The sequence below is a fragment of the Zootoca vivipara genome, chromosome 6 (assembly GCF_963506605.1).
Source record: "Zootoca vivipara chromosome 6, rZooViv1.1, whole genome shotgun sequence".
Lineage (NCBI taxonomy): Eukaryota > Metazoa > Chordata > Lepidosauria > Squamata > Lacertidae > Zootoca > Zootoca vivipara.
The window spans coordinates 59,592,268-59,619,792 of record NC_083281.1 but is presented as its reverse complement, the minus strand read 5'-3'; the positions used below and the strand labels follow the sequence as shown (position 1 = coordinate 59,619,792).

Genomic DNA, 27,525 nt, shown 5'->3' with positions numbered 1-27,525 from the left:
TAGGGAGGGAAATCAGAATGGGGACTTCTGCCCATGTTTCTGAAGGCAAGTTCCCTTTCTGGATCCCTCCCAGAAGCCACGTCAGATCCTTCTCAGAGAAGACTGGTTGGCCAAATCCCCACTGTTTCATCTGGCTTTAGTTTTCAAAACAAGGTGGCTTCTGTGCTTTAGTGTGTGTATACACAAGAAACTGACCATCCTTCTTAATCTGGAGTAACATCCGCTCCCACCTTCTTTGGTTTTTACAGTGACTAAAGCAGGTTAGATTCTCCATGGTTGCCACCAATGCAGAACATGCCATGCAAAAGTGGAGAACAGCAACCCTTGGGCCACACAGGCTTTAGAAGTGACAGGGTGGCCAGAAGGGTTGGAGCAGACTGCAGAGGAAGCACGCTGAGGAAGCCCCTGCTCCCTCTGTGGTTGTTCCTTTTGATTCCTGCAATGGAGGGTGTTGGACTAGATGATCCTTGGGGTCCCTTCCAACTCTATGATTCTATGAAAAAGAAGTAGCAGCAGTCACAGGGGACACAGCTGGCACAAGAGAACTGCCTGCTGGTCCGAGGTGGGGGTCTGCCCTGCTGTTGGGAATGAAAGGCAAACACAAGCTGAGTGTTGGTGCAGCAGTTGCAAACCACCATTCTGTTCCTTGGGTGGCTGCACTCACAGATCACATCTGGAGGTAGTGGGCCTGCACGTGACCACGTGGAAGTATATTTCAGCCCCCAATCAGCTGAATGCGTTAATGCTAAGGCTGTCTTAACATGAGAAGCCAAGGGTGCACTGTAAACAGAGCAGCGTGGAAGCAAATACCCAGAGAATAAATTCTTACCTCAAACGAAAACATTTGCACTAGAGGAGCGCAGTACTAATTAGCAGGCTCTTAATTAAATAGCCTTTTTGATTTGCATCCAAATTACAACTTGTATGTTACGTCTTGGCTTTGATTAGCTGTTGTCACCGTCTTCTTCTTAAAATAGTATTGAAATGCTCCACTTTGCACAAATGCAAACCCCGCTTGGTCTCGGAGGTCTCCAGCACCAGGAGGTGAAAAGGTCAATCACCTCCGTATCCATTTAAAATCCATTATAGCCTGCCTGCTGCAGCTTATCAAGCAACTCACTCTCTCTTTATTTTTCTAGCCACTGATTCAGGAATCTATAGCTCTGTGCAGGTAAATGGGATTTCATGGGCTTCTAACCTTTCTTACTTTATTGAAAAGCAGAATATTAACTGCTCCACTGACCAGCCTGTCCATTAAAGACACACAGGATATTTTTAGAAAATTGTTTGCCAATCAAATCCCCTCCAACGTCTGTGGAGAGCCTTTCAGCTTAGTGTTCGTTCTATGTGCAAACAGTACAGCTGTTCCGCTGCCCCTCCAATCCCCCCTTTAAATGGGTTTTGCCATGCTGGCCTCTGTATTATGTAAGTCCTTTTCACAAGAAGGGTGACTTCAAGGAACCTGGACAGGCTAGGAGCCTCATGGAAGGGGACAGAGGAAAGCCCTAGAATTGACCAGATGCAACTGAGATGCTGTGACCATTAGCAACCTTATAGGAGGCATAGAATAGAGGGGCGTTCTTCAAGGAGATGCTGTCATCTTGCAGTCCCCAGCCAAGAAGACCAGGGCCTGGTCCACTCATGCAGGAGACTGAGAGCAGAGAGCTGCATATCAGGCTGTGGGTGGAAGCTCCTGTCTGCAAATGGGCAGGGTCACAGCTCAGCGGCAGAGCACCTGCTCTGCATGCAGAAAGTCCTGGAAAATAAGAGAGCGTTGGGAAAAGGTTTTTGCCTCTTTTCTCTTCCTGCTGCACTAGTATTCTATTTGCTTAGTGTTTGGGGTTTATTTTGTCTTGTGCCTAGGGGAGCATTCAAAAATGTGATTCTCTGCCTGCCCTCTAAATTGGTACAATCCATTCTGCCACCTTGGTCCCAATTTCTCCTCTTGCTGCATGCAGACCCATTCTTGGTCTCTTGGCCTGCCAGTTGCCCACCTATGATCTTTTTTTAGCTTTTGCCACATGGTTGGTGCAAAAGCAAGGCAGTTCCAGGGCAGCTTCTTCGTCTTTTCTCTTCGCCACCCCAAGATTCTCCTTCTGCTTCTCCTTCCTCCCCTGGTTACCTAAAACATCAGTTTTAGGCAACTGGTGGTGGGGCGGTGTAGATGTATGGGAGGCTGTTTCTAGGTGACCATGTGTTCTCTCTTCCTGCTTCTAGGCTCTCCAGAATGAGGGGAGGTTTTGCATCTGCAGCTCCCCCTCCCTTAGGCAGAAATGTGGTCTGTTACCTACAAGAGGAGGAGTAAGAACATACTTGGTGACTGGTATTCAAAGAGGCACTTCTAGGGCCCATGTGTGTTGAGCTGGCATCTCATTTGCTGATCTTGTGCCATGTTTATTTAAAAGTATCCTACTGACCCATTGACAGCTCCTTTAGTGGGTAGATGCACTCAGGCTGAAAATAGATGTTGCAGACTGGGTAGTTCAACTCAGTCCGTGTGAGAATGCTGGTAATTGAAAATGCTGCCATTGTAGTGTTGGGTTAGAAGTTGGGCAAGGTGAATGAAACCATTCTGTGGGCGGGTGGTTTAAAACACACACACACACACACACACACACACACACACACACACACACACACGTCCAGGGAGATTTCTAGCAGTTAACTCTTCCTCCAGAGATGTTGGGTGATGGGTGGATACTTCCTGCTGCACAGGATCATGCCCCTCTATGATAGACCACTGTGAGATGCAGATTGGTGTAAGCAGTCTACAAATGCACATTTGCACACAACAAAGATGGATTTGGTTCCATCTTTACATGGAAGTTGCCAGACAACTGGAACCTGAGGAGGCAGCTTTCTGAGCAACATCCAAGCTGCCATTAGAGCATCCAGCAGACACAACTGTAATGAACTCCTCTCTTAATGTTTTAGAAGGATGTGACGCATGGGGGTGTGGTGCAGAAAGAGAGCTCACTGCATCATGCTCTTGACTCCAGCAAGTTTCCTGTTAGTGATGGTGTGGGTGTGTGGGTGTTTGCAGATAAAAGTTTGGCTTATGGAATAGACCAGAGACATTATAGCATTAATGCAAAGAAAGGGTATGCTGTGGTTGGCAGTATGATATGCCCTGGGTGATAGTTTGGGACAGTGCATTAGTATAGGATTTGCTCTAGAACTGTCATCAGCTGCTGGAGTGCAGCAGTTTTGACTATTTCAACCTGACCTGACTATTGTGGAATCAGGAGTGGAGCCAGCAATATGTGTTGTCTATCTTTTGATTATGATTCTGCACTTTACACTGAGAGAGTGAGGGATGGTTTCCCCCTTTGCATGGTGGAGACGTTTGCCATGTGTACACTAAATAAAGTAAGGAGATGGTGTACCTGGAAGCCACAGTGGTTGGGAAGCAGGAGCAAGCAAGCTGCCCTGCAGAATAGATATTATTGGGTTCCTTTAATAAGTGGGTCAAGGCACATGGTTGTAGGGGAAGCATGTCTTGAGGGTTGTGTGTCACTGACTGGGGATGGTGGTGAGCAGATTCTTCCTAACCACACATGTGGCAGTCAGTTGAACATGAAAAACAAAATCCATTTTGCAAGCCTCTTTGGGTCCATTTTTCTTGTGTGACATTGAACTCCTAGGAAACCAATTACTGGCCTGTTGGTCCAAAGGCTTGTGAGGCAGCAACCTTGCAAAAGGTCTGAGTCTGGTGGGAGACCTGGATGGGAGGCCACCTGGGATGCCTATGTATGCTATTCTCAAGCTTTTCCAGGTAAAGGAAAGGGGTAATACAAATGTAATGACAATTAAGAAGCTTTCCCTGTCCTCAGTAGAGCCTGGCAGCCAGCCTGAGAACGCACATGGGTGTGGAGAGAAGATTCTGGTTATGAATCAGCAATGGGGAAACATGATTTCACTGAGCCGCTTTGAAATCCATTGGAATTAGCATAGCAACATTTGACAACCCTATGAATCTGGGGCCCTGTATTCATTTGTTTCCAGGTTTTTCTGTTAAATCACTAGGACTTGAAAGTTTCTTTCTTAATGTAAACTGATGAGAACTCAAGATCCCTAGCCACCTACAGCTCATGTACTTTTGTTGTTGATCTTTAGTGAATGGCGTTCCTCTTTCTCTTGCAGGGCATTGATTTCTGCCCCGGCCAAAATGTTTCTGGAGTAACGACCCATGACCAAGAGGAGCACTCCAAGCTTCCACTTCTGTTTCACTTGGGAAAGGACCCTGGGGAAAAGTATCCAATAAGGTAAGGCAGGCATGTGATCGGAAACACAAGTGGTGTTCTTGAGGTGAACAGCAGCCTCACAAGAGAGCGAGGTAAAGTGGTCAAGTACAGCATCCCTTTTAACTGGCTTGTCCTTTCTCTCTGGGAAAAAATGCAAGCTTTTGAGCGTCACAGAATTGTTCAGCAGCAGCATACAAAGCCAGGCTGACCAGGGCCTGCCATGAGGTAGAGGAAGGTGGGCATCTCAGGCAGCTGGTGCTGGGATGTAGGGAGCTGCAGCAAGGGGCTGGGGCTTTGTGTACCACACACAGCCTGCTCTGTAGTAGACCATGATGTCCCATTGCCAGTGCTGAACTAAAATTTGGCTGCCAGCCGGGTCTGCTTCTGGACTTGGAAAGCGGGGGATGAGGATGGCATCTTATCTTTTGCCTCAGGCAGCAAAATGTCTTGGGCTGGTCCTGAAGTTGACTGACAGCATATATGCTTTTAATAACAAGGCTTCTGGGAAGCTCAGAATGAAAGTGTGAAAGAAGCAAGTTGGATCAAAATGCATTATCCTGACAGCACTGCAGCTGTACAGTTCTCTGACAAGCAGGTAAAATGAACTAAAACCAATAGAACTGGATTTTTAATGGCTGCAGACAAAGACAGCTCTCCTGTGGGGTGAAAAGTGAGGCAGCTGTCTCAGGTGGTAGATTCTGAATGCCATTAAGTAGAAAGCGGGGGCATATCTGACCTGTGGAATAACGCCTCCCCGCCAGTTGGTTCTTCTTTGCAAGCCCCCTCAAGCTTAATTAGAGCCGTGCAAGAGGTCTTGACCTCCTTCCAGGCAAGTAGCCCCAGACGTCCATGCTGCTAGCTGGTTTCAAGACCCTGAGGAGACAAGGAGGGGATCTGCAGTTTTAGGGAATGTGTGTGGGAGGGAGGCTCTTTGCAGAGAAAGCCCCCGAAAGCAACATGCTTGGAGTTATAATGGTGCTCTGAATGCTCCCCCCCACCCTCCCGCTTTGAGCCCCTGAGGGTGTTTTTGATGAAGAGTATAATCACGAAGACTGTCTCCTTGGTAGCAATCATCTTAATGTCAGAGCTGGGAGCCCTCTTGGTGGCAAAGGGGAAGGGTTGTAGCTCAGCAGCAGATGACGATGCAGTATGCAAGTGCTAGGCCCCCAGTTCAGTCCTTGCATCTCCAGGATCAGGCCATAGGTGATGGGAAAGACTCTGCCTGCCACCCTGGAGAGTCACTGTCAGTCAGAGCAGATGATATGTAGACTAGGCTGAGAAATATTCTGGGCTGGGCTGTGTAGCCAGAAGCTATTCAAGATAGGTTTCACTTATCCCTAAGATTAAATCCATGCTCCATTAAAGGGTTTAAGACATCCTACCTTTTGCCCTTACCTGAGGCCACTGAAAGGTATGGTGTGAACTGAGAGTCTGTGACAGCTGTTTGGTAAGCATATTTCCATGCCTGCCTCCTCCCTATGTATGAATTGGCAGGTGAGCCTGGGATTCTAGCAGCCACCAGGAGTAGCTGCAGAGAGGCACACGAGGTTGCATTGGCAATGGAGCAAAAGAGCCTTGGCGGATCAGTTGGAAAGGTTGGGTGGGTTTTCTCACGAGGATCTGGCTTGTACCATCTGCTTTCCCTGAAACAAATCCTGTTTACAAAATGGAGCGTTAAGGAGAGAGGAAATGGGTGTTGTTGGCTCCACCTGCACCAAAGTGGCTTTTACAGCAAGGTGCTCTTGGAACTGACAGGGCTGCAATTACCCATCCCTTCTAAATAGCGGAGCACTTGTGCTCACTCCATTACTGTCCTGGCAGAACCACGTGACTGCGCTGCCCACTAAGTGTTCTCTGCTGCGGAGGAAAGAAAAAAGAGACGCTGGTCCTATCCTTGGAGTGAATAAGATCTTCCTGCTTTTCAGCCCTAATGAATTCTTTTTGCAGTTGCTTTTTGTGGCTTGAGTATTGCTGGTTCACATTGCACTAACTGCAGGGGCAGGCAGTGTGGGAGTGAATCATGAGCTGGAGAAGTATTACTGACATAGGTTTTAATGTGCACATAATTTACATAAACTCTGCATATAGAGATGCTGTTGTTGGGGGTGGGGGTGAAATAATTCCATCTTTGATCTCACTGTGGTTCTTATTGGAATCACCAATTCTGGCACAAACACAAAATTATTCATAACCTCTTTTTGCTTATTAGTCAAAAAGGCTCCCAGAGCTGTTTACAAAGATTAGTAGTAAGACAACCAATCTGAAATGCATTACTTGCAAGGAAAAACTGATTGGGAGGGAGGAGGAAAGAAGGAAGGCCAGGCATCAGTTTTTCAAGTTTCAGTACTTGTAATGATCCACTGGGAAGGAAACCGGGTAGCCTGATAATATGCCTTTCTCCCGCTCACCTTGAAGGTGGTTTTGTTTTTCTCCTTTCCTTCTCTGATTCTCTGAAGCGTTTTGGTTGCACCAGTCAGAGTGCCCCTTTCCTAGAGAGTTGGGTGTTGCTTGTCAGCTTCCCAGAGGGGCACTGTGCGAGCAGGGTACTGGACCAGATGACCAGATGGGCCTTTGGTCTGATCCAGCAGGGCCATTCTTAAGTTCTTAACCTAATTTGGATCTGCAGATTCCTCTTGACTGAAAGGCTATAGTTATATTCATAGGTATGATTTAAGTGAAGAGAAACTTACCATTTCAGTAGGCAGCTATGTATTAATTTGTATTGATAATCGTTTACGCAGTACTATTTCTTTCTTTGTCAAGACCATGCATAGTCCACACTAGAAGCAGAAATTGCCTGCCAAGCGAGCCCAAATCCAATGCCAGACCATGATGTTTTGCTGCCTGAAGTGAGACCTCTGCTATGACCAACGCTCTAAAATGTCTTGTTGCATCTTTTCACACACAAGTTCCTGCCTTCATCTATCCCACCACTGCCCAGTGCTGCCTACACTGAGCAACAACTTTGAATGCTGCATTGAGCAACACCTTGAATCTGAGAGCTGAATATTTTATTTATTATTTATTACATTCATATGCCCATCTTTCTTATAGATTGGGCAGTGAAATTATGGCCAGGTCAACTGCACGCAGTGAGCCTCAGGGCTGGCCGGAAAATAGAGATAGCATAGAGGCATCATATTATCATAACATCAGTAACATCTCAAGAAGAAGTGCCTTGTAAAGAAATTCAAATTTCAAAGGCCTGCCTGAACACTATTGGGTCTTCGCACAACATGCTGCTCACCACACCACACACTGGCTTTCTGAATACATCAAGCCACTCCAACAATTTGCATATATAGAATTATTTCTGCAATTCCCCTCCCCCTACAAAAGGAGCAACCTGCCATGCTGGGTGCAGAAGCCCCATCATACCCACTCTTTTATGTCCTGTTGGGCCCCCAGGCCCTCAACGTTGTCAAGTTTATCTTACTAACCACAAGAGCTGGAAGCTTACTTTCAAAAAGAAAAAGCTAAGGCTGTCGGTATGCTGAGTTCTGCACCCAGCAGCAAATCCCAGGCACCCCAGTCCTGTAAGTGCTCCAGTTTACTTTTGTGCTTTGGGCTGGGTTTTCTTTTCAAAATCCAAGCTACTTGGATCCAGATTTGGGAGCTCTCTCTCTCTGCAGGGCATCCCCTGCCTTGTTGTCTAATTGTCTCTTTGGAAAACCGCCCTTTCTGGGTTGAGCTGCATTCCATTGTTTTCATCTGCAGCCATTTCTCATCTGGCTCCCTTGCTTTCCAAACACCCGGCAAGCTATTGTCTTGATTGAATTTTATGGGGAGATTATGACACGATTATGGTGAAATGATGTTTTAATATGCAGGGCATAATAGAAAGTCGCACATTCTCTCTTTCTCTCTCTCTCTTTAAATAAATATAATAATAAACCAAATGAGAGTTCATTTGGGAAGCTCGCTAATGTTTATATCCTCTCATATCTCCGGTCACACTGGAAGCCTTGTGGAAAGGAGGTCTCCCCTTCTTTGTGGGTAATTAAATTATCCTCATTTGCAGAGATGTTACTAGTGTGGCGGGTGCGTATTTTTGATTTGCCTTAATTATCCCCCTTGGCAGCTTGCCTGTTGGGAGTCCCTGTATTAGTGCTTCTCAGAGGGAGAGCAAGTGTTTTCTTGCCCAGGCATAATTTCACTCGAAAGATGGGTACCAGCAAGGGCCCTGCTAGCAGAGGAACAAAAATGGGCTTGTCGATGATTCTGTCCACAGAATATGGGGAGGACCTGCTTGTCTGTCGGAATGCTGTAAACCTGAGCTCACTGTGTTGCACATACTACTGAACATAAGAAGATCCCCAAAGCTGGATCAGGCCATAGGCCCCTCATAGTCCAGCATAGTTCATGCTCTCTCTCTCTCTCTCTTTGTAGTCTCAGGGTTCCAAGCTGTTCTCCCAGTGTCTAGGAGGTCTTCCTGCACAGAGGAAGAGCAGTGTAGAAATGTAGTGTTGTTTTTCAAATGAGAGCCTGGCTTGGAATAAAATATAAAATGGGGAGAAAATAGGTGAGGTGATGTCTATATTATGCCAACTTTCATTGCTATGCATCTTAAGTTTTTTTGGGGTGGGAAATGCTTTATTCAGCAAAGACTCCTATGTTACCAGATCCTTCTTTGTTTTGTTTTGAGTCAGGGGGCGAGGCACACAACTCATTGCAGATAGAAAGAGCTGCACCACCTGGCTTTGCAGGCATTTGGATGAAGAGCGTGTGTGTGTGTGTGTGTGTATGTGTGTGTGTGTGTGTGTGTGTGTATGTGTGTATGTACACAGATACTTACTCAAAGAAAGAGAGAAATACAAAAAAAATCTATATTTACAGCTTGGCTTCTCATCATTCAGATTCAGCAACCTCAGACAGTTCTGTGAAGCTGGAAAGGGGAGTGTAAAGGCTCAAAGATTAAGATCATCATAGCCCAGAGAGGGAGCCAATATATTAACACCAGCTCCTTCCTTCCAGCCCCAAACTGAGTTTTCATGGCAGGCCACGGCGGGGTTAACAATGGAGTGAGTTGCGTACAGATTTTGCTTGGTGTGGGAGGGCAACGAGAACAGATTGCAGAAGCACAATTACGCTAAATGAACTAAACACACGCCACACCTGTGCCTGGGACCTTGCGCCTCCAATCCATCCCTGATTGGCTCTCTGGGGACTTCCTGGAGGTAAAGTGTCAATTAGTGTAATGACCCTGGACTCTGTCCACTCTGCTCCTTCATCCTGAGCGTGGAATAATTCTGCGTACACAGGGGGAATCTCTCCGAGCAAACTCCTCACAACACCACCTGCTCACCCTGGCGCGCTCTTCCCTCTCATTCTTCCACTGCAATTCCCATCCTCCCTTTGGCAGGCTTGAAGAGACGGAATACAAATTTAGGGCGGCCCAGGGGCAAAGCAGCCTGTCAGTTTGCTTAGACAATAGGCGTTCCAAACACCTGTACAGACATAGCACCACCAGCAGCATAAAAATTGCTGTGGATTCTGGTCATTCATTCCCTCATGATTCTTTTTCCTCCCTTGGATAACACAGAGGTGGGCATGACCAAGCACCTTTTCTTTTCAGAGCAGGAGGTATTGTACATCCCATATGCAATCTATATCTGCAGGAGCTTTGCCCCCACCAGCCTGTTAACCAGTCCAAATAGCTGATGAAGATGAGCGCAGGAGAAGTCAAGATCTCTACAATCTGTGCTGCTGGCTCTCTGCTTTTGTGTGGGAAGATTTCCTGTGTGCACCCCAGTGAAATAAACAGCCTCGATCACCCAGTGCTGGCTGATGCCCATGTTCCCTGCTTTTATTAAACTTGACAGCAATGTCTGGTGGGCAGCTGCAAGAAGACAGACAGGTGAGGTTAGTGTGCCATTTCCTTGCTCCATTGTGGCTCGACTTGGCCTTGCATAGCATAGCACAGGAGTGAAAAATTGGGGAAGAGCAAAGCAGCTGCGAGCTGTTCTCCAGGAGCCTGTAAATTTGCACAGTTCCAATAAGCACATGAACCAGGCCGTTGCCTCTTTTTGTGTGTGTTAATACTATACGATAACAATACAATACTATAGTTCTTGCTCAACCTCTTTCTCCCCATTGCCTGTTGTTGGGAATGACTTGCTCTGTTCTTTCTTTGTGTGCATATAAATTTTATGTTCCCATTACGAATTTCTTGAAACGCCTTTGCATTTGTTTTCCGTGCCACAACAGTCTGTTTGATGCAACAGATCAATAGGGCTACCCCTCTTAAAAAGTGGGATAGTGGGTTCAGATCAAAGCAGGTCCCTATTTTCCAGAGACTTCAGCAACCTGTTCTCACAGTGGTTAAGCAGATTCCTATAGGAAGCCTACAAGCAGGGACCTGAGCACAACAGATTACCTTAACAGATTGGAGAACTGGGCCAAAACTAATGGAATGAATTTCAATTGGGACAATTGCAAGGTTCTGCACTTAGGCAAGAAGAACCAGCTCCACAAATATAAAACAGAGAACATCTGGATTGCTGGTAGTACATGTGAAAAGGATCTAGGGGTCTTAGTAGACCAGAAGTTAAACATGAGCCAACAGTGTGATACAGCAGCAAGAGAAGCAAATGCTATTCTAGGCTGCATCAACAGAAATATAGTCTCCCAATCAAGAAAATGGCTAGTAGCCACTGATAGCTGTTGCCTTAAAGGCTTATTTGTATCTGGTTGGCTACTAGGAAGCAAGATCCTGGGCTAGACAGACTGCCATTGGGTCTCCTCCAGCAGTTGGTTCTTACGTTCTGTGTCAGAAGAGGTCACAAATTCTCTCTTCTCTGAGATGAAGTCTGTCATTGTTCTCAAGAATGCAATTCCTCCTTGCAACCTTCCTTCCACTTTGTTCTGAGCCATGCTTAGATCCAGCTCCACCATTTGGCTTTGTGTGTGTGTGTGTGTGTGTGTGTGTGTGTGTGTGTGTGTGTGTGTGTGGAAGGCTGCCAAGAAGATATGGTATTTATAGCGCTTACTGGAAACCGTTGCCGTGTTCCTCGGTTTCGAATGTGATTGATTTTGGAGAAGGAAGTGCTCTGGAGCCCCCGGGGCCAGTGGGCAGCTCGGACCAGGAGTAAAGGGGGTCCAGGGTCAGGCCTGAGTGGCATTGTTTCCATTTTATCTCCAAAAGCAATTTGCAGTTCTTTGTTTCCTAAGTGACTCTTAATATGATGGACAAAATGAGATCACTTGGTATTAATCCTCCATTTAAGAAGTACTTGAAGTAATACCACAGTGAAAGGGAACGTTAAGCCACTTAAACAAATACCTGCTGAAGTTTATAATCCTGATAAGAGTAAGGGATGGGTTGTTGGGGTGGGGGAGAGTGGGAAGGGCCCCGGTTTCCTGCTCCTCCTTAACATTCACAGGAGAGTCAGTGAAAGCCCTCTTATGTGAAAACAACGCAAGGTGCCCAACCTTGTCTTCGTCTTCTCCATCTCTCACCCATCTTTGGATATATGCCTCTTCAAGTTCCCTCCATCATCTTCTGTTGCTTGTTTCTTGCATCCACATAAGCCCTGCTATTAATTTTAGATTGTCTACCCATTACATAGGTGGTCATGCCCTTGGCCTTTTGAAATTGTAGCATTGATTAACCTTCATCAGCCCAAATTGCCTCTTGCCACATGTCCTGCATATATCCATGTTAACTTCACAACCTTTCCCACTGCATCCATTACTTTTAATCTTTGCCCTATCCAATTATTAGTTTTTCCAACTTTTTACGATATTTCTAACATTGCACGTTCCAGTTCCACGATCTTGAGAAGTTCTAACTCAAGTGACTTTTTGTACAGACCAAAGGCAACCAAGTTAAAGGTCCTCAGTGTGTGTTCCTGTGTGGGGCACGCAGATTGCCACATGCTCAGAATTGCTCTCTCCACCCCTCAAAGCTGCTGAAGCCACAATAAAACACCTTGCAACCCAGATCCATGCTGGATCTGGATTAGTCATAGCTTTGAACATTTAAACTACATCGGCTTTTGCTGGTTGCAGTGTCCAAAACAGAAAGAAATATTTGGATCCCTTGGCTCTGAGTTGTTGAAGGTGTTTTCCGTGTCACTACTTAACTTCCTATTCTGAATTTGGGAACAAAATGGGATTAAAGACCCTAATAAGTAAGTAAGTAAAATATATTCTCAAGATAATATATTCCCTTGAACATGCCAGTGCTTTGCTCACTCTGTGGCAGTAGGGTGGCAGTGGAGGAATTCACATCTATTTAAATGGGTACAATTCTGTGAAGCATAACTTGAGTCAGTCCACTTTTGTGTTCCTATGGCATGGAGTCTATGTCTATTACCTTGGGAGCAGGCAGAGGGTAAGGCAGATGCTGTGATGCTCCCTGTGTATCCATGGCATCTTGGGCCTGCTGAAGGCCAGTCTTCATATTCTATGCTATTCCTAGCAGTGTTTTAAGCATCGAGGTCCAGGAACCATCTGAAAGCATGGTAGTGAGTGTGGTGGGTAATCCCTAATTCAACCATGAACAAATGTCAGGCTTGGGAGAACTATGTTGTTGTTTTTTAAATTAGAATCCCAGGATCCACCAACCAGAACCAGGCTCAGAAAGGTAGTTCAAGGAGCAGAGCCAGTTTTCTGCTGCACACCCCATTAGCTGCTTGCTGGGATGATCTCTGTGTACAAGCTGTCTGTCTACCATCTGCCCACTCCTGCCTTAATATGTGAACTCCATGCACCCACAGCCGCGCAACACGTGAAATTTTAATCTAGACTGTGCTGCACCATCTCCAGAGTGAGCAGAAGTTGTCATTGATGGCTCTCTGCAACTGCCACTCCACAGATGGATTGAGTAGCTCAGCACAAGCCACAGCTCCGTGATATAGCGCCTGCTTTGCCTGCAGAAGTCCCTGGTAGTTAAAAAGATCTGGTAGCAGGTGGTGAATACCTGCTGCCATTCAGAGTTGACGATGCTGGGCTTAAATAGTCAAAGAAGTCTAATGTGGTATAACACCGCAGTCTCCCATCCACCACACCAGGTATGCCAGCATTCCTTGTGTTTACATCTCTGTCATCCCTGATCTCCTTTTTCTGCCTTTCCAGTTTTTCAAGTGCTGAATACCAAAGTGTTATAGAAAGAATCTCCCCCATCGTCGAGCAGCACAAGGAGACATTGCTACCTGGGCAGCCTCAGCTGAACGTCTGTGACAAGGCGGTCATGGTAAGGGATTAAAATGTAAATAAACATAAAACCCCTTGGTCCTTCATGTATTCTGTGGAGCTTAAATATGATCTCCCCTTAGGTTGGGCAACTCAGAACATCGTCTTTCCCTTTTTTCAGGAAGTGCTTCAATTCACTAGGAGTTTACGTAAAAAAAAATGTCCATGCATTTCTGTTGTCACTATAACTTCCTTTGTGAATTCAAAGAGGCAGCAGCACTGAAAGACCAGTTCCATGCATATGGAAATGAGCCTGAAAAGTCTCTGTCCATCATCATTGAGGCATCTTTCCTCTTTGCAGCTTTTGCAGTGCCCAGTATGTGCTTTGGATGCAGTAGGTCTTAGGTTCGGCTCCTGGTATTTCCAGGTATGGCTGGGAAATATCACTGTCTGAAACTCAGGAGATCTGTTGCCAGTGAGTGTACAAGGGACCACAGCACCTTGAAAGAGGTGGAAATTTGGACCTTGCAGTCATAAAATCTAGGAGAGTCCAACTCTCTGTGAGAAACTTCCGCTTCTCTGGCAACTGAGGCGTCCATCTGTCTGCCTTGCACTGCTGCCACTGTCCTTCCCTTTACATTTTGGAAGTGATAGAACAGATTTTGAAAACCCTGTTAATTGTTCTTTAAGTTGGTTGGAGCCCTCCTTCCAAGAGCTGAATGCCTGCAAAAATGCCCTTTGCCGTGATTGCCAGGCCATCATTGCCACCTGGTGTTGGCAGCGCAGAATGCAAAGCCCCACTCACCAGCAGCCTCTCGAAAACTATTTCCCCCTGTAGGGCTCTCACATGAAACAAAGCAGATAAAAATAACGCAAACAGCACAGAGCGGGCAGGAATGACCTTTAATAAACTGACAGCTGGATTCTCCCATGGATGGGTGGGCTTTGCAGAGCGACGCCGAAGGAGGGAGATGGTGATGCGCTTGGCTGCCCTTTGAAGGTGATTGATGTTGGGCCAAGCGTGTGCTAGGTGCAGTACAGAATATGGAAGTGAGGCAATCTCAGCCTCAGAGGCCTTGCAGCCTTTGCTGGATGAAAAAGACCAAAAGGGAGGGTCACAGATTGACTAATGAGCAGCAAAGGTTCAAATGAGGGAAGGGACAAATTGGAAGAAGCTAGGGTGGCTTATGAGGGATGTGCAGCAGAGAGCATTTTATGAGGACTGAGTGTGGCTCATGCAGAAGTCTAGGCTATCTTGACTTGCCCACACTAGCTGATGAGGACTGAGGGGTTGACGCTGTACTGCTGGTTTTCACTTGCCTTCTCCAAAGCTGCTTTCAGCTCTGTTCCAAATAGAGTTGATTTCCTTATTTATTACCTGCCCTTCACCATAAGGTCCCAGGGCAAGTTACGGTGATCTGAAAATACAGTATTAACAACATTTTAAAACAAATGACAGCCACATGAATAGGGTGAGGCCCAAAATATTATCTCTCTCAAGTGTCAGAGGCCAGAGTAAAGGCCAGGCAGAAACATGACTTTGAGGGATAAGAGGCTTTTCCAGCACAAGGGCCAAGATGACAGAGCCAAAGGGAGCCAGAGATAAGGGTGGGAGCAAGGAAGTTCACTGGATTAAGGGCTGAGGTGAAAAGCTTGAGGGGGAGGCACTTTGGCACTCTCTCCCCTGGTGCCCCAGTTGTGTGACCCACTGCCATCAGGAACTGCCATTGGGGGATTCTGTCCTGCTCATCCTGCATGACATCTAAAGACAGGCTATTTGGTGACTAAAGGCCCCCTTGAGACTTCATTGCCTGGTTGTAACCAATCGCTTCTGGGCTCTGGAAAGGATTTCTTTTTGCGGAGGGTGTCCTCTTCCTCCTTCCTGACATTGGCTGTCTTCTACAAAACTCAAGCAAGGGCAGGATAATTCCGGTGAACCACTGAGGTGTCGAGGCAGAGCTCTCCTGTTTCGGCGTCGCCATGTAAATGCCTTCTAATCCATCAGTTGGCAGGCTAATCCATCAAACTGCTCATTAAAACACAAATGTTCTTATCTGTCTCACCCTTGGCCTTCTGAGACTGCTGTCTTCTCCTGAGCGCTTTGGGTAATCTCCGCAAATATGTCTGTGCAAAATAATTATAGAGCCTTTCAAAGTCTAGGGCCGTTTCTCTCTTCCTGTCAGCAATACAAAGGTTTGCTCACTTATCACGATGCCAGAAGAGGGATTTGAGACAGCCCCAGAATAATGCGGGGATAGGGCGGAGGGCGGGGAGCTAACACATGATCCTGTTGTGAAGAGGACAAGGCAGCCCAGACTGTTGGAATGGGGTTTTAGCATGTGGGTCTTTGCACTAGTTTTACCATCCTGTGCACAGGGTGTAGTGATTCTTGAATGTCACTTTTCTAACAGAAATAAGTTGTTGTTGTTGATGATAAAGTGCCTGAGCCTGGGGTGAGGAACTTGCATCCCTCCGGACAGGCCGTCTTAAGCACATCCAGCGCTGTGGCGCAGAGGTCCCTCCGGCGCCCCCCTTGTTTTCCCAAAATTTAGCCTGGGGTGGAGGGCGCTGTTGGGGCTGCCTGACTAGCCCCTATGGGAAGGACGCCTCTGCTACTGACAAATGCAGAAAGAGGCAAAGCCCTTTGCCCAGCTGGGCTAGTGGTCCCTCCCGACCCTCTCGGAGGTGCTGCCTCGAGTGGGGGCCTTTTGCCCCACCCTCGCCCACCCCACCGGACACCGCTCTGCAGGCTCTTGGGAGAATCTGGGAGTTCAAATTCAGACAGCAAGATCTCCATTATTCAGCTTCTCCAAACACACACGCACCCCACCTCCGCCCAGGAAAAGTGACAAGGGCAGCAGCAGACTTGGGGTGGATCTGGTGGCGGCACTGATAAAAATAAGGAGAAGGTGTATTAAATAAAAATAAAACAAAAGTATTGTTTTAATTGCAGTGACCCTAATCTCGGAATAAATGTATTATTCGCGCAAGAACTCTACGGAGCACCTTGGTTGGGGCTTTCTCACAATTTCTTAAGTGACACTCAACTCGGTGCAATATGGTACCCTCGCCGCGCACAAAACAGGCAAAGAGGAAGCCCGGAAGCCCCACCGCGCATGTGGCAGCGTCGGACAATCTTTGCAGAGTTGGGGGGGCGACGGGAGAAAGAGCTCACAAAAAAAAGCAAGACTGGCGGGGACGTCGGAAAACTTTTGCGTGGAACTTGGGGGAGAAAAAGGCGACGTGATCAGGGACTCCCCCTCCAAGCAAGCCCCTCGTTGCCGCCTGGGCTGGGAGTGGTGGTGGTGGGGCAGCGAGCACCGGTGATGTGGAGGAGGCCCCTCAGGAGCCGCTCCCGCCGCTCCCTCAGGCGACAGCAGGCTCGGCGGGCAGGGGATTCCCGTGGCCGAGGGAGAGTAGGTGGCGGAGGAGGAGGAGCCATAGGGCTTAGTGGCTTGTTGCACCCCGCTGGGGTGCCCCTGAGAGGCCAGCGCCCTGGCACAACGAGCCACTAGCCCCTATGGGAAGGACGCCTCTGCCTCCGGACCTTGTTAGATTCCACCTCCCATCAGCCCCAACCAGAAAGGGGAGTGTTCAGGGGGGATGGGGGTTGGAAGGAGAACATCTAGAGCAGGCATACCCAAACTGTGGCACTCCAGATTTTTTGGCCTACAACTCCCATGATCCCTAGCTAAGAGGACCAGTGGTCAGGGATGATGGGAATTGTAGTCCAAAACATCTGGAGAGCCGAAATTTGGGGATGCCTGATCTAGAGGCTTTCAGGTTAGCTACTCCTGGCCAAAGGTATCCTAAGTAATGCACAAAGTTTTGTTTTTAAACCAACAGCCCCTGCCTCCAGGCTACCAAGGTGAGAGACATCATATGAAAAGGGGGGTGGGTTGGAATATAACAGGAAAGCAAGCAAATTCAGATACTAATTTTTCCTAGTGATTTGTGGCTGACCCAGTTTCTCTTCCTGTCTTGCAACAGAATTGGGCTCCTCCAGGCTGTGAAAAGATAGGGAAGTGTTTGAAGCCTCCCAGCCCCAATCCTAGAAAATGCTTCTGGCCCCACTGAGCATCTCATGCCTGACCTGCTGGAGACAGAGCTGCTGTGGATCATTTCTTCAGAAAAGGGGCATTGTGGGAAGAAGCCCAGAAGAGCTGCTTTTATCTACTAAAAGTGGTGTTTCTCTCCTCTCTTTCTCAGGGTTACAGCAGTAAATTTATATGAATTCAGCCTCTCAGTACAAGCAGGGCCAAGGTACTGTGAGCTTAAGACTATTTCAAATATTATGGCTGGAAAGCCTGCCTTAGTCCTTTGCTACTCATAAGTTCTTTTGAGACTGAACCGTCAGTTATCGGTTGTGATCATCTCTCACAGCATTCTGCTCCCCTCCCACTGCCTAGAATTGGAAGTTTGTCCTGCAGCTCAGGAACCCTTCTGGACCTGATGAGGCAGAGCATCTTTGTGCCATCTAAAAATGGGTAAGCGTCGATGCCAGTATTCAGCGGCTCCAGCAAATGTACAGTGTTGCTTAAACGTGCTTGGAGCTAAGACTGCTGCTCACTGCATGCAGTGCCAGCAACATTACAGTCTATTGGCTATAATGTCTCCCATACCCTCTGCGGGCCAGCTTGGGCAGGTGGGCAGGACTACCCACCTGTCAATCACCAGGCATCAGAATGGTGTCAAGGTTTAAAGGAGGTTGTTGCATCCTCCTCCTTTGAGGATGTTATACCAGCACTAATCAGCTGATTGGCCCTGGAAGTGCAATGAACTACCCATATCCACCATTCAGCTGATCATTAGTTACAGGAAGCCCCTTTGAAGTATTTGCGGAGGGGACAGTGCACCTAAAATTGAAGCCTTTTTCCCTCTGCAAAGAAAATGGTCTCTACTCAAAGTGCTTTCTCCAGCGCTTTCAATACAAACTGCTTCGTCTCTCTCTCTCTCTCTCTCTCTCTCTCTCTCTCTCTCTCTTTCTCTTTCTTTCTTTCTTTCTTAGCTTTTTGGACTCAAAACACCGGAGGAAGTGCTTTAAATCCAAGTTGCTTCCTGCAGCCCCCTTGGCACTCGATAACTTCCCAGTGCAGCCAATCCCAGCTGATTGTTGGGGCTTTGGCAGTGCAGGGCTCTCTTTGAGCACTAACAGTCAGCTGATCATTGGTGTTTGCAGAGAGTTCTGAATTGCACTTCAAAAAGGGCTCCGTAGGTGCCCTTTGGGGCCCAGTTATTACTTTACCTGTGTCTCGCACCTGATGCAATATATGCTAGCAGGTGTAGGGCAGGTGAGTGTGGCTCAGCCAAAATGGCCTGGCCAGAGGCTCCCCACACCTGAGCTATATTATCAATAGTTAATGCCTCTGATAGCTAAGTGGAACTTCTGTGCTTAGAGGCAGTCTACCTCTGCATGCCAGTTTCTGTGGGATGGCAGAACAGGGTAGTTGTCATCACGCCCAGCTTGTGGACCTCTTGGAGGCACCTGGTCAGCCACTGCTGGAAACAGATGGCTGGCAAGGTAAACCTTTCTTCTGTTATTTTGCTATGCAAAGAAGTGTTCTCCAGTGCCAACATTTCTTTTAAGACTTGGTCTCAAATGGTGCCAAAATATACATTTTCAAGAAGTGCCAAAGGTCAATATGAAGAAATGTCTCCTGCTGTGATGTTGTTTTTAGTATGATTAGAAGAGTTCTGTATGTTTGTTGTTAACTTTCAAAAAATACTTTTGTCAGCTTTATAACTTTATTGTGTTGTTGTAAGAAATTAAGGCCAATATAATATGTGATCTACAAGTGCTGTTTCTTTCTTCCCTGAGCTCCTTGTTGAATGAGATTGTGGAAGATAATAAAATTTGAAATGCAAATCCCGGGGTGCAGTATTTTAAAATGTGAGAAGTTGGGGAAAGGAAAGGAGCAGAATTCCCTTGGGGGCCTGTCATGCTATAATTCTGTCTGATAAGCCAAGCCTTTTGGTTTAAGCTAAGTGGATCCCAGGGGAGACATTGAAAGACTGGCCTCTGCCATGGATTCATTAAGTAGCCTTGAGTAAGTCACCTTCTCTGTCAAACTTTATGACAGTAGCCTATCTCACAGGGTTGTTGTGAAGACAGATCCAATAAAGATGGCAAAGTTGTAATAAAGATGCTATCTATAGCCTTCTCCTGTGAAAAGGAAAGTGTTGGGGTTGCCACAGAAAAGCCAAATTGGTGGTGAAATTACAGAACAAACTCAACTGCAAAACAGAACCCCCCTACAATTACAATCACTCCCTGTCTTTGGGGATGTAGCTGTTAAAAAAGCTCTGTGTTCCGATGGAAAGTTGCATGCTTGAGTCAGTGTTTGTTTCTTCTGTTGCTAAGGACTGGCCAGCTTGGGCCAGCTGTTGGGGGAAAAGATTTTTTCTGGTGGTGGAGATAATTTGTCTTTGAGAAAATCCTAGTATTAGCAGGGACAGCTGTGAAAATAGCCTACACAGTGACCTTCCGCTTCATCACCCACCCACCCACCCCGTTCTGTGTCTTGCCCAACAAAGGCCTTTCTGAGAAATGCAAGTCCTTCTGGATGGATGTCACCTTTGTATAGGCTTCAGCTCAACTATATCTCTTTAAAGAAAAAATAAATATTCTCAGCAATGGAGACTGGAAACGAGAAAATGGCGGTGCCCCTACAGCCACCTCATGTGGTGTTCCTTCACCCAAGATGCATTATTTCTGTCTTATCTAGCCTAACAAAGAGTTCTGTGTAACTTGAAAGCCTGCAGACTGTACCATGAATGTTGGTGTTAATAGAGCTATTTAGCTGATCTGTGGATTCTATTCTAATGGACCAAACCTGGCTGCCTCTTTCGTGTCTGCAAAAAGATTTAAAAAGCCTTGCACAAAGCATATTAATTGAAAAGAATGTTCAGGGTTTCAGCCACATTCCTACAAGAACAAAGCAAACTTTTACAACTGGAAATCCAGCATTGCCAAGATGAGTTCTAGCAACTCTCCCTTCGACTCCACCAGGGGGCTTCATGGGACATCTGGCTTTGAAGACATCCACCAGGGTTAAACAATCTGCACTGATTGCCTACTGCTTACCAAGCCAAGTTCAAGGTTTTGTTGTTTCCGTTTAAAGCCCTAAACTACATACTGGGACTTCAGCTACAGGGTTGGGGCCAACAGTTTGGATCATGGCATGATCAAAAGTGGGTCACAATAGCAGCACAGCCAACATACAGATATATGGTTAAATAAATGAGAAACATGTTCCCATATGCATGTTTGGATTAGAACTGGGTCTTTGGTTGGAAAAGGTTGAAGATATGTTGTAGCTATTACTGCAAATTTTTAATGCTGTTTTTCTGATGTACAAATGACATGAGAAGACTTGGTCTATTTATTTGTATCACTTATCAGTCCTGTGATCCTTGTTTATAAAACCCAATAAAAAGTTATAAAAACAAAACAAAAAGTAGAGAGAGGATGGCCACCTACAGATTGCCAAAGGACAGGAAAAGCGTGACACAAAATGAGGACACCTTTGTATAATCTTTGCATAAACCAATTATATTTGCATATTTTAAGGAGGGAAGTCACAATGATTTAAATATCAGAGGGGGAGGAGTTACGTGCTTGCTTGATCTGCTAATTACTGGTAGGCTGGTTTATCTTTAAACCAGACTTGGACTGGACAGCCAGTGTGCTGTAGTGGTCAGAATGTTGGTCTAGGACCTGGGAGACTAGGGTCTGAATCCCCACTCAGCCAGGAAGCACACTGGGTGACCTTAGGCCAGTCACACTCAATCTAACCTACCTCACAGGATTGTTGTGAAGTATAAAAGAGGAGGAGGAGGAGGAGACGATGTATGCCACCTTGAGCTCCTTGGAGGAAAATTAAATAACACAGAAAATAAAGAGAGGACTCAAGTCTCATAGCTGCAATAACCATATTTTCTGACCCCAGTGGTCTCCTCTCTCTGCGTGTGCCTTGTGTCAGGATTCTCGATTGTAAGGGAGATGGGGCAAGGACCTGACCTCCTTTGCAAAGTTTAGCTCGCGTTGATGGCGGCTGCAAGCCAGAGAGCGGAAGGCCAGGGCTGCAAAACCACCAGTCTCTGCTGATGCACCGGGTAAGTATGCAATAGAGTCCTGCCCCGCCCTTGAGCTGGCAAAGAGGAGGAAAACAACTCCCTGTTTTTAAAACTAAATTTTTTTAACGGCCTTAGTTCTGTGCACAAAGCTGGACCTTAAAACTCATGGTAAGTAAGGAGCCACTAATAATTTGTGGTTAATATAATCCCCCATAGATAGGCACCTGGAGGTTGTAACTTTCTTTGCTAACTCCCCCCCCCCCCCGCGCAGGAGTGATGGTTCCTTTACAACTAGTGTCGCCCCTCCCCCCCGCCGAATGGTTTCTCCCAAGCGGGCGCCTCTTCCACGCATGCGCGTTGCTTCGTACTGGGCAGATTGGCTGCTCTAGCCATGGGTGCTGAGTTGCGGCAGCTGCGGCTGCAACAGAAGCGGCGGTTGGTCCAGGAGCGGATCCGGGAGTTCCCCGATTTTCCCACGGCGGGGGTGCTTTTTCGGTAAGCGGGACGGGGTAGCGGCCACTTTGGGCTATACGTGATGCCGCGGTCTTGTTCTCCTGAGCATGTGCAGAGGGCAGTCCTTCCCCCTCCCTTGGGGAAGCGCTCCTATTGCCAGTGAGCTACTACAAGCTCCCGGCGACTGGGGAGAGGGAAATGCACTCTGCCCATGCTCCGAAGTACACTTTTTTCCGACCCTAAACTTCTTCCCTTTGGTTGTTGAATGCCCCTGATTTAAGAAGCTCCAGGGCTCAGATTAAGGCGGTGCTCGAAGTAGGGGGGGGGTCGACTTCTAAAAACATCCCTTTATTTATTATTACGCCCTCCATGCGCCTGGTTGTTGTTTAGTCGTGTCCGACTCTTCGTGACCCCATGGACCATAGCACGCCAGGCACTCCTGTCTTGCACTGCCTCCCGCAGTTTGGTCAAACTCATGTTCGTAGCTTCAAGAACACTGTCCAACCATCTTGTCCTCTGTCGTCCCCTTCTCCTAGTGCCCTCAATCTTTCCCAACATCAGGGTCTTTTCCAGGGAGTCTTCTCTTCTCATGAGGTGGCCAAAGTATTGGAGCCTCAGCTTCACGATCTGTCCTTCCAGGGAGCACTCAGGGCTGATTTCCTGAAGAATGGATAGGTTTGATCTTCTTGCAGTCCATGGGACTCTCAAGAGTCTCCTCCAGCACCATAATTCAAAAGCATCAATTCTTCGGCGATCAGCCTTCTTTATGGTCCAGCTCTCACTTCCATACATCACTAAACCATAGCTTTAACTATACGGACCTTTGTCGGCAAGGTGATGTCTCTGCTTTTTAAGATGCTGTCTAGGTTTGTGCGCCTGGTACTCTCCAAAGTACCAGCAGTACAGGTCTCTAGAGGAGCTTGCAGTCCAGAAGCATAATCTAATCAGTTATGTGTACAGTTGCTACATGATTTGCCCCAGGACTGCAGAGATGAAAGGAGGCCCATGCTGGTTTCTGCCCTCGATCAGGGGGACAAAGGAGAACCAGGAGGCTGTGCTTCTGCCCTCTCAGCAAGTATGGGCATCCACAGGGGAAGGTGGGTGGGAAACTCCCTGATTCCACAGTCAGTTCCTAGCATTCGTGGAACCTGAGATATGAGACAAAATGTGTATCCATGATTCTTCTCATTTTGGGGCCTGTTGTTTCCTCCTTTCAGTGTTTTACTTTGCCCCAGTGAAAAGTTCCTCCTGAGGGCCATGCCCCAAAGAGCGCCATAGAAAGTGGGTCAGGGGACGAGGCTGAAGTGATACCTAGCTTTTTGATTTAGCCTAGAGGAAGTGGGAGAATAAGGAAAATACACAAGAGGCTGGATACTCGTTTGCTTTAACTTCACTTATAAATAGCTCCAACGCTGGATCCCAAATATTTTTCTTCTGTAGGATTAATTCCCACTCACAAAGAATTTTTTTTTAACAAGTGCTTCTTTCTCTCCATAGAGATATCACCCCCCTCTTAAAGGACCCGGTTGCCTTTGCAGCTGCAATTGACCTCCTGGAAGCTCACGTCAAGGCCTCACATCCCCAGGTTGAGTACATTGCAGGTGAGTCAGGGACCAGTTTGTCTTTAAAGCTCTGGAGGGCACCAGGTTGGGGAAGGCTGTCTGTCCTTGAGAGAGTCGGTGGGTCTTGAGGCCATGAATGCCCTGTCTACAAACATGCTGCATCCTGACAACAAATCTTCCCCCCTTGACTCCTCTGGGTTCTCTGTGCATGCTCAGATGCACTCTTCGCCAAGGCTGAGCCAATGAAACCAGACAGTACTCCCTTTAAATGACAAAGAACTTGGCATATGCCCCACTTAAGCCTCCTCTGAATGGCCTTGCAAACAGCAGGAGTGCTAAACCTGTGCCTGGAATGTTCCTTTGTCAAGCAGAATAGTTCTTTCTAGACTTTCTTCCCCCCCCCCCCCGCAAGTAGAAAGTTAGCAGACCACTGCATAGAGGAGCATTTTGTCATGTGAATGTGCCCCCCCCCCCCGGTGCAGTGTGAAGTCCGAAGCCAGGTTTACAATCTCATCTTCCTGTCAGCAAGTAGAACGCCTCACTGTGCCACAAGTCCAATGATGGAATACTGCTTTTAACTTGGAGGACTAAGTAAATAAGCTGCTGCTTGTTTGCTTCTGATTCTGACAGGTCTTGATTCCCGAGGATTCCTTTTTGGACCAGCTTTGGCACAAAGATTGAGAGTTGGATTTGTGCTAATACGGAAGAAGGGGAAGCTACCAGGTCCCACAGTGTCTGTTGCCTACGCTCTGGAATATGGTCAGGTATTGGTGGGTTTTTTCTAGGAGGTGGAGGTGGGGGCTAATCAAAGGATTTCAAATGCAGCTCTGGTGGAGGGGCTTCTAAAGATGGTCCAATGTTGATTTAGGCTGGCTCAGCAGGAGAATGGAAAGCCTTTTTTTAAAGTGTATTATAGTTTTTAATTTACAGCATTTGGACACCAAAGAATCTTAGAGCAGCTTAGCAAAGTCGCTCTAAGACAGTCTCTTCCCTCACGCTCACAATCTAAAAAGACATGACACACGAGGGGAAAGCTCAAACACAAATTCCCTTCCCCCCTTTTATATTTGCACTTTCAAAAACAGGAACAGTGAGCATACTTAACCCCCCTCCGCCTGCCCCACTTACGACTTCGTACCAAATACAGCATGTATCATATGACTTCCCTTCCACCCTTTTCCTGGTCCCTTTGCTTTTTTACTACTCCATGTAATCCACATCTTTTTAATCATCCGGTTATCTATTAAAAACTATTTCACCGCTACTGGATTTACTTGAGACCTGCTAAGCTATGTATTTGTTTATACTGGTTCTTAAAATATTCCAATGAACACTATCCATTCCTCCTCCTATTCCTTCTCTTCGTTTTCTCTATCCTGTTCATCAGAGTCTGTTCAGCATATTTAAACATTCTTTCCCTAACTGGGTACTATACTTGTTCTCCACCTTTGTGCCAATAATAAACTTTTGGTTTTTGGGGACTCTTGTTTTTTTGGGACCTCCGTTGTTACCATCTCCAAGAGGAAAATCTCAGGTGTTTTGGGGAAAGGTGTTTTTTTAATATATATTTTTAATTCTTTATAGTTGCCCAATATTCCTTACAAGACCACATGTGGAAAAGGGATCCTTCAATTTCATTACACTTCCAACATATACCCTTTTCTCTTTTTTTTTTACATTTTTGCCAATCTGGTGTGTGTTGAACACCATCTGTGGGTCATTTTCATATTTTCTTTTATCGCATAGCACACCATGAAATCCATAATCATTTCCCACAGCTTTTCACATAATTCATAATCAAGGTTGTGACCCACATCTTGCCATACACAAGTTCTTACGGTTCTTGGAAGTTACAACTGAGGCAAGTGGCGTTTCTGGCTGCCGTTTGCTTGATAAAAAGCAGCCCCGCCCCTGAAATCCTCTTCCCACCCCAATCCCCATCACATCCAGGAGCAGAGCCGACAGCATCCATGCCACAGACTTGCCGGCGGTTGAGTGCTTTCTTGCCAATGCCAGGCAGTTCCGGCCCACATTCTGGGGTGAAAAGCCCCACTCCAGGATTACTGCCATAACATGCCAGTGGCAGCTCATTCAGCAAGCCTAAAGCCCACCCTTCTTTCGCATCCCACAGGCAGAGCTCGAAGTTCAAAACGACGCAGTGAACCCCGGTCAGAATGTGATCTTGATCGACGACCTGCTTGCCACAGGAGGTGAGAACTGGGCAGGTGCTGAGGCTGTTGGGTACAGGACTGGCAGTCGGGGGTCCTCTCCAGTTCTGCAGACACCCGAATGGAAGATGAAGCCCCTGCTGGCTTAGCCCAAAGGAAGACTTGCCATGTTCCTCTTTATTCCTGATCTCTTGCCTGCCCAGGACCCCGTGGATTCATTGTGCGTGCTGGTCAGAACTGGGTGACATGCCAGGCTTTGCTTGCTCAAGGAAATGGGCACAGCAGCCATGCTTTTCCTCCTTAATCTCGTGTGTGCAACATGATAGCTCGGCACCCGAGAGTGGAACAAGTCTGCAATCTCCATGCTAGACTCAACATGTAAGCAGATCTCACAGCTAGAACATTATCCAGCCTCATTTTCCTGCCTTTTTGTTTTAGTTTCCTCCTCAAACGTTGCCTGGCCGCCACTGCCGCTTCTCAACTTGTGTCACATTTTTCCTTGATGAGGAATTCTGGAGAACTTGGAAGCTTGCCCCATTTTTTTTTACTTGGTCCTAATAATTACCCAATTGCAAACGAATGGCGTAATGTTGGCCCACTTGGGTTTAAAAATGGGATTTAATGTATTGGTGGAGGATAAGGCTACCCCTTATCCTACCCCCCACGCTGTTAAAGGCAGCATGCACTGAGTGCCAGTTGCCTGGAGTCACAAGTTGGGGGACATATTCCCATAGCTGTCTGGTTGGCTATGGAGGGAACAGGATGTGGGCTCCAGCTGTGGGTTCTTCTCATGTCACAATCAACGGTAGCTGAACAGTGCAGGTTTTTCTTCTGCATGAGTAACACCCCCGTCTCTCATCTAGGGACCATGCAAGCTGCCTGTGAGCTGATGAAGAAGCTGGGGGCTAATATCCTGGAGTGTGTGGTGCTTATAGAGTTAAAGTCCCTTAAAGGGGAAGAAGCCATCAAGCCAAACTCCATCTACTCGCTGCTGCAGTATGACTGATGCCCAGGAGCGACCGCCTGCCTCAAGCCTTGTTTCAGTTGAGATGGCCTTGCCGTCTTCCTCTGCCAAACAATTCCTGGCTTTGCATTGTTGCCTGCAAGCTCTCTTTCCTTTTTTTCTTAAAGTGACCCTTGCTCCCATCAAGTTGGTGTCATCCTGGACTTTGCTTTGTAAGTGAAGGGTTAATTAAGTACCATGGGAGAGGCTTTTATTATTATTAAAAGAACCAAATGAAGCTTGGGTTTTTCTATAAGGCTATCTCCTTGTAAGCAGTCTTGGACTTACCAGATTGGGAAGGGGGTGACTCGCTCACCAGAACCCAGGCCTAGAGGCTTCCCAGAGTCAGCCTTTTCAAAACAAAAGTCACTTACACCTTTTAGAAACAAAATAAAAAAATTCTTTCAGTAGCACCTTAAAGACCAACTAAGTTTTTATTTTGGTATGAGCTTTCGTGTGCATGCACACTTCATCAGATACACTGAAACCTTTTAGAAAGCAAGAGATTGTTATTCCTCTATGCCAGTGATGGCGAACCCCTCACTGCTGGCACATGCCCCATTGGCCCATTCACGCTGTTGTTGCTTTCCCCCCACCCGGATCCTTTTGTTGTTGTTGTTGCTGCTGGTAACTAGAGATTGGTTTTTTAACCCTTTCTGTGCTTTTTCTGGCGCTTTGGCAGACTCTGATTGGGTGCAACAGTGTTCGTTTTTTAACCCGTTTGCTGGGTTTTTTTGGGCGCCTTGGTAGACTATGTTGGTGCTGCATGTTAGTTGCAGCAAAGGTATTGTCATTTATTTCTGTTCTCTTTCCCTCCCAAAAAAAGCAAAGCAACTTTTGCACACACACCCCCAAAAAAACCTCCAAAACTTTGGTCAGCAGCT

At 46.8% G+C, this 27,525-nt stretch overlaps 2 protein-coding genes across 6 annotated transcripts in view; both read left to right on the top strand.

Annotated features, from left to right (window-relative positions):
• Nucleotides 1-21,681, top strand: part of GALNS (galactosamine (N-acetyl)-6-sulfatase) — a 55,033-nt gene extending 33,352 nt beyond the window's left edge. Inside the window, exons 12-14 of one of the 5 annotated variants that reach the window (XM_035117999.2) lie at nucleotides 4,144-4,265; nucleotides 13,323-13,455; nucleotides 17,370-21,681. In XM_035117999.2, the coding sequence (XP_034973890.1) occupies nucleotides 4,144-4,265; nucleotides 13,323-13,452 (252 nt within the window). In that variant the 3' untranslated portion in view covers nucleotides 13,453-13,455; nucleotides 17,370-21,681. The other 4 variants (XM_060276039.1, XM_035118001.2, XM_035117998.2 and 1 more) reach the window with 4 other exon arrangements.
• Nucleotides 21,682-21,798: 117 nt separating this feature from the next.
• Nucleotides 21,799-26,879, top strand: APRT (adenine phosphoribosyltransferase). Its single transcript, XM_035117996.2, has 5 exons — nucleotides 21,799-21,950; nucleotides 23,406-23,509; nucleotides 24,101-24,234; nucleotides 25,602-25,680; nucleotides 26,502-26,879. Exons 1-5 carry the CDS (start codon nucleotides 21,847-21,849, stop codon nucleotides 26,642-26,644), a joined length of 564 nt encoding a protein of 187 aa, XP_034973887.2. The 5' UTR covers nucleotides 21,799-21,846; the 3' UTR covers nucleotides 26,645-26,879.
• Nucleotides 26,880-27,525: the final 646 nt, after the last annotated feature.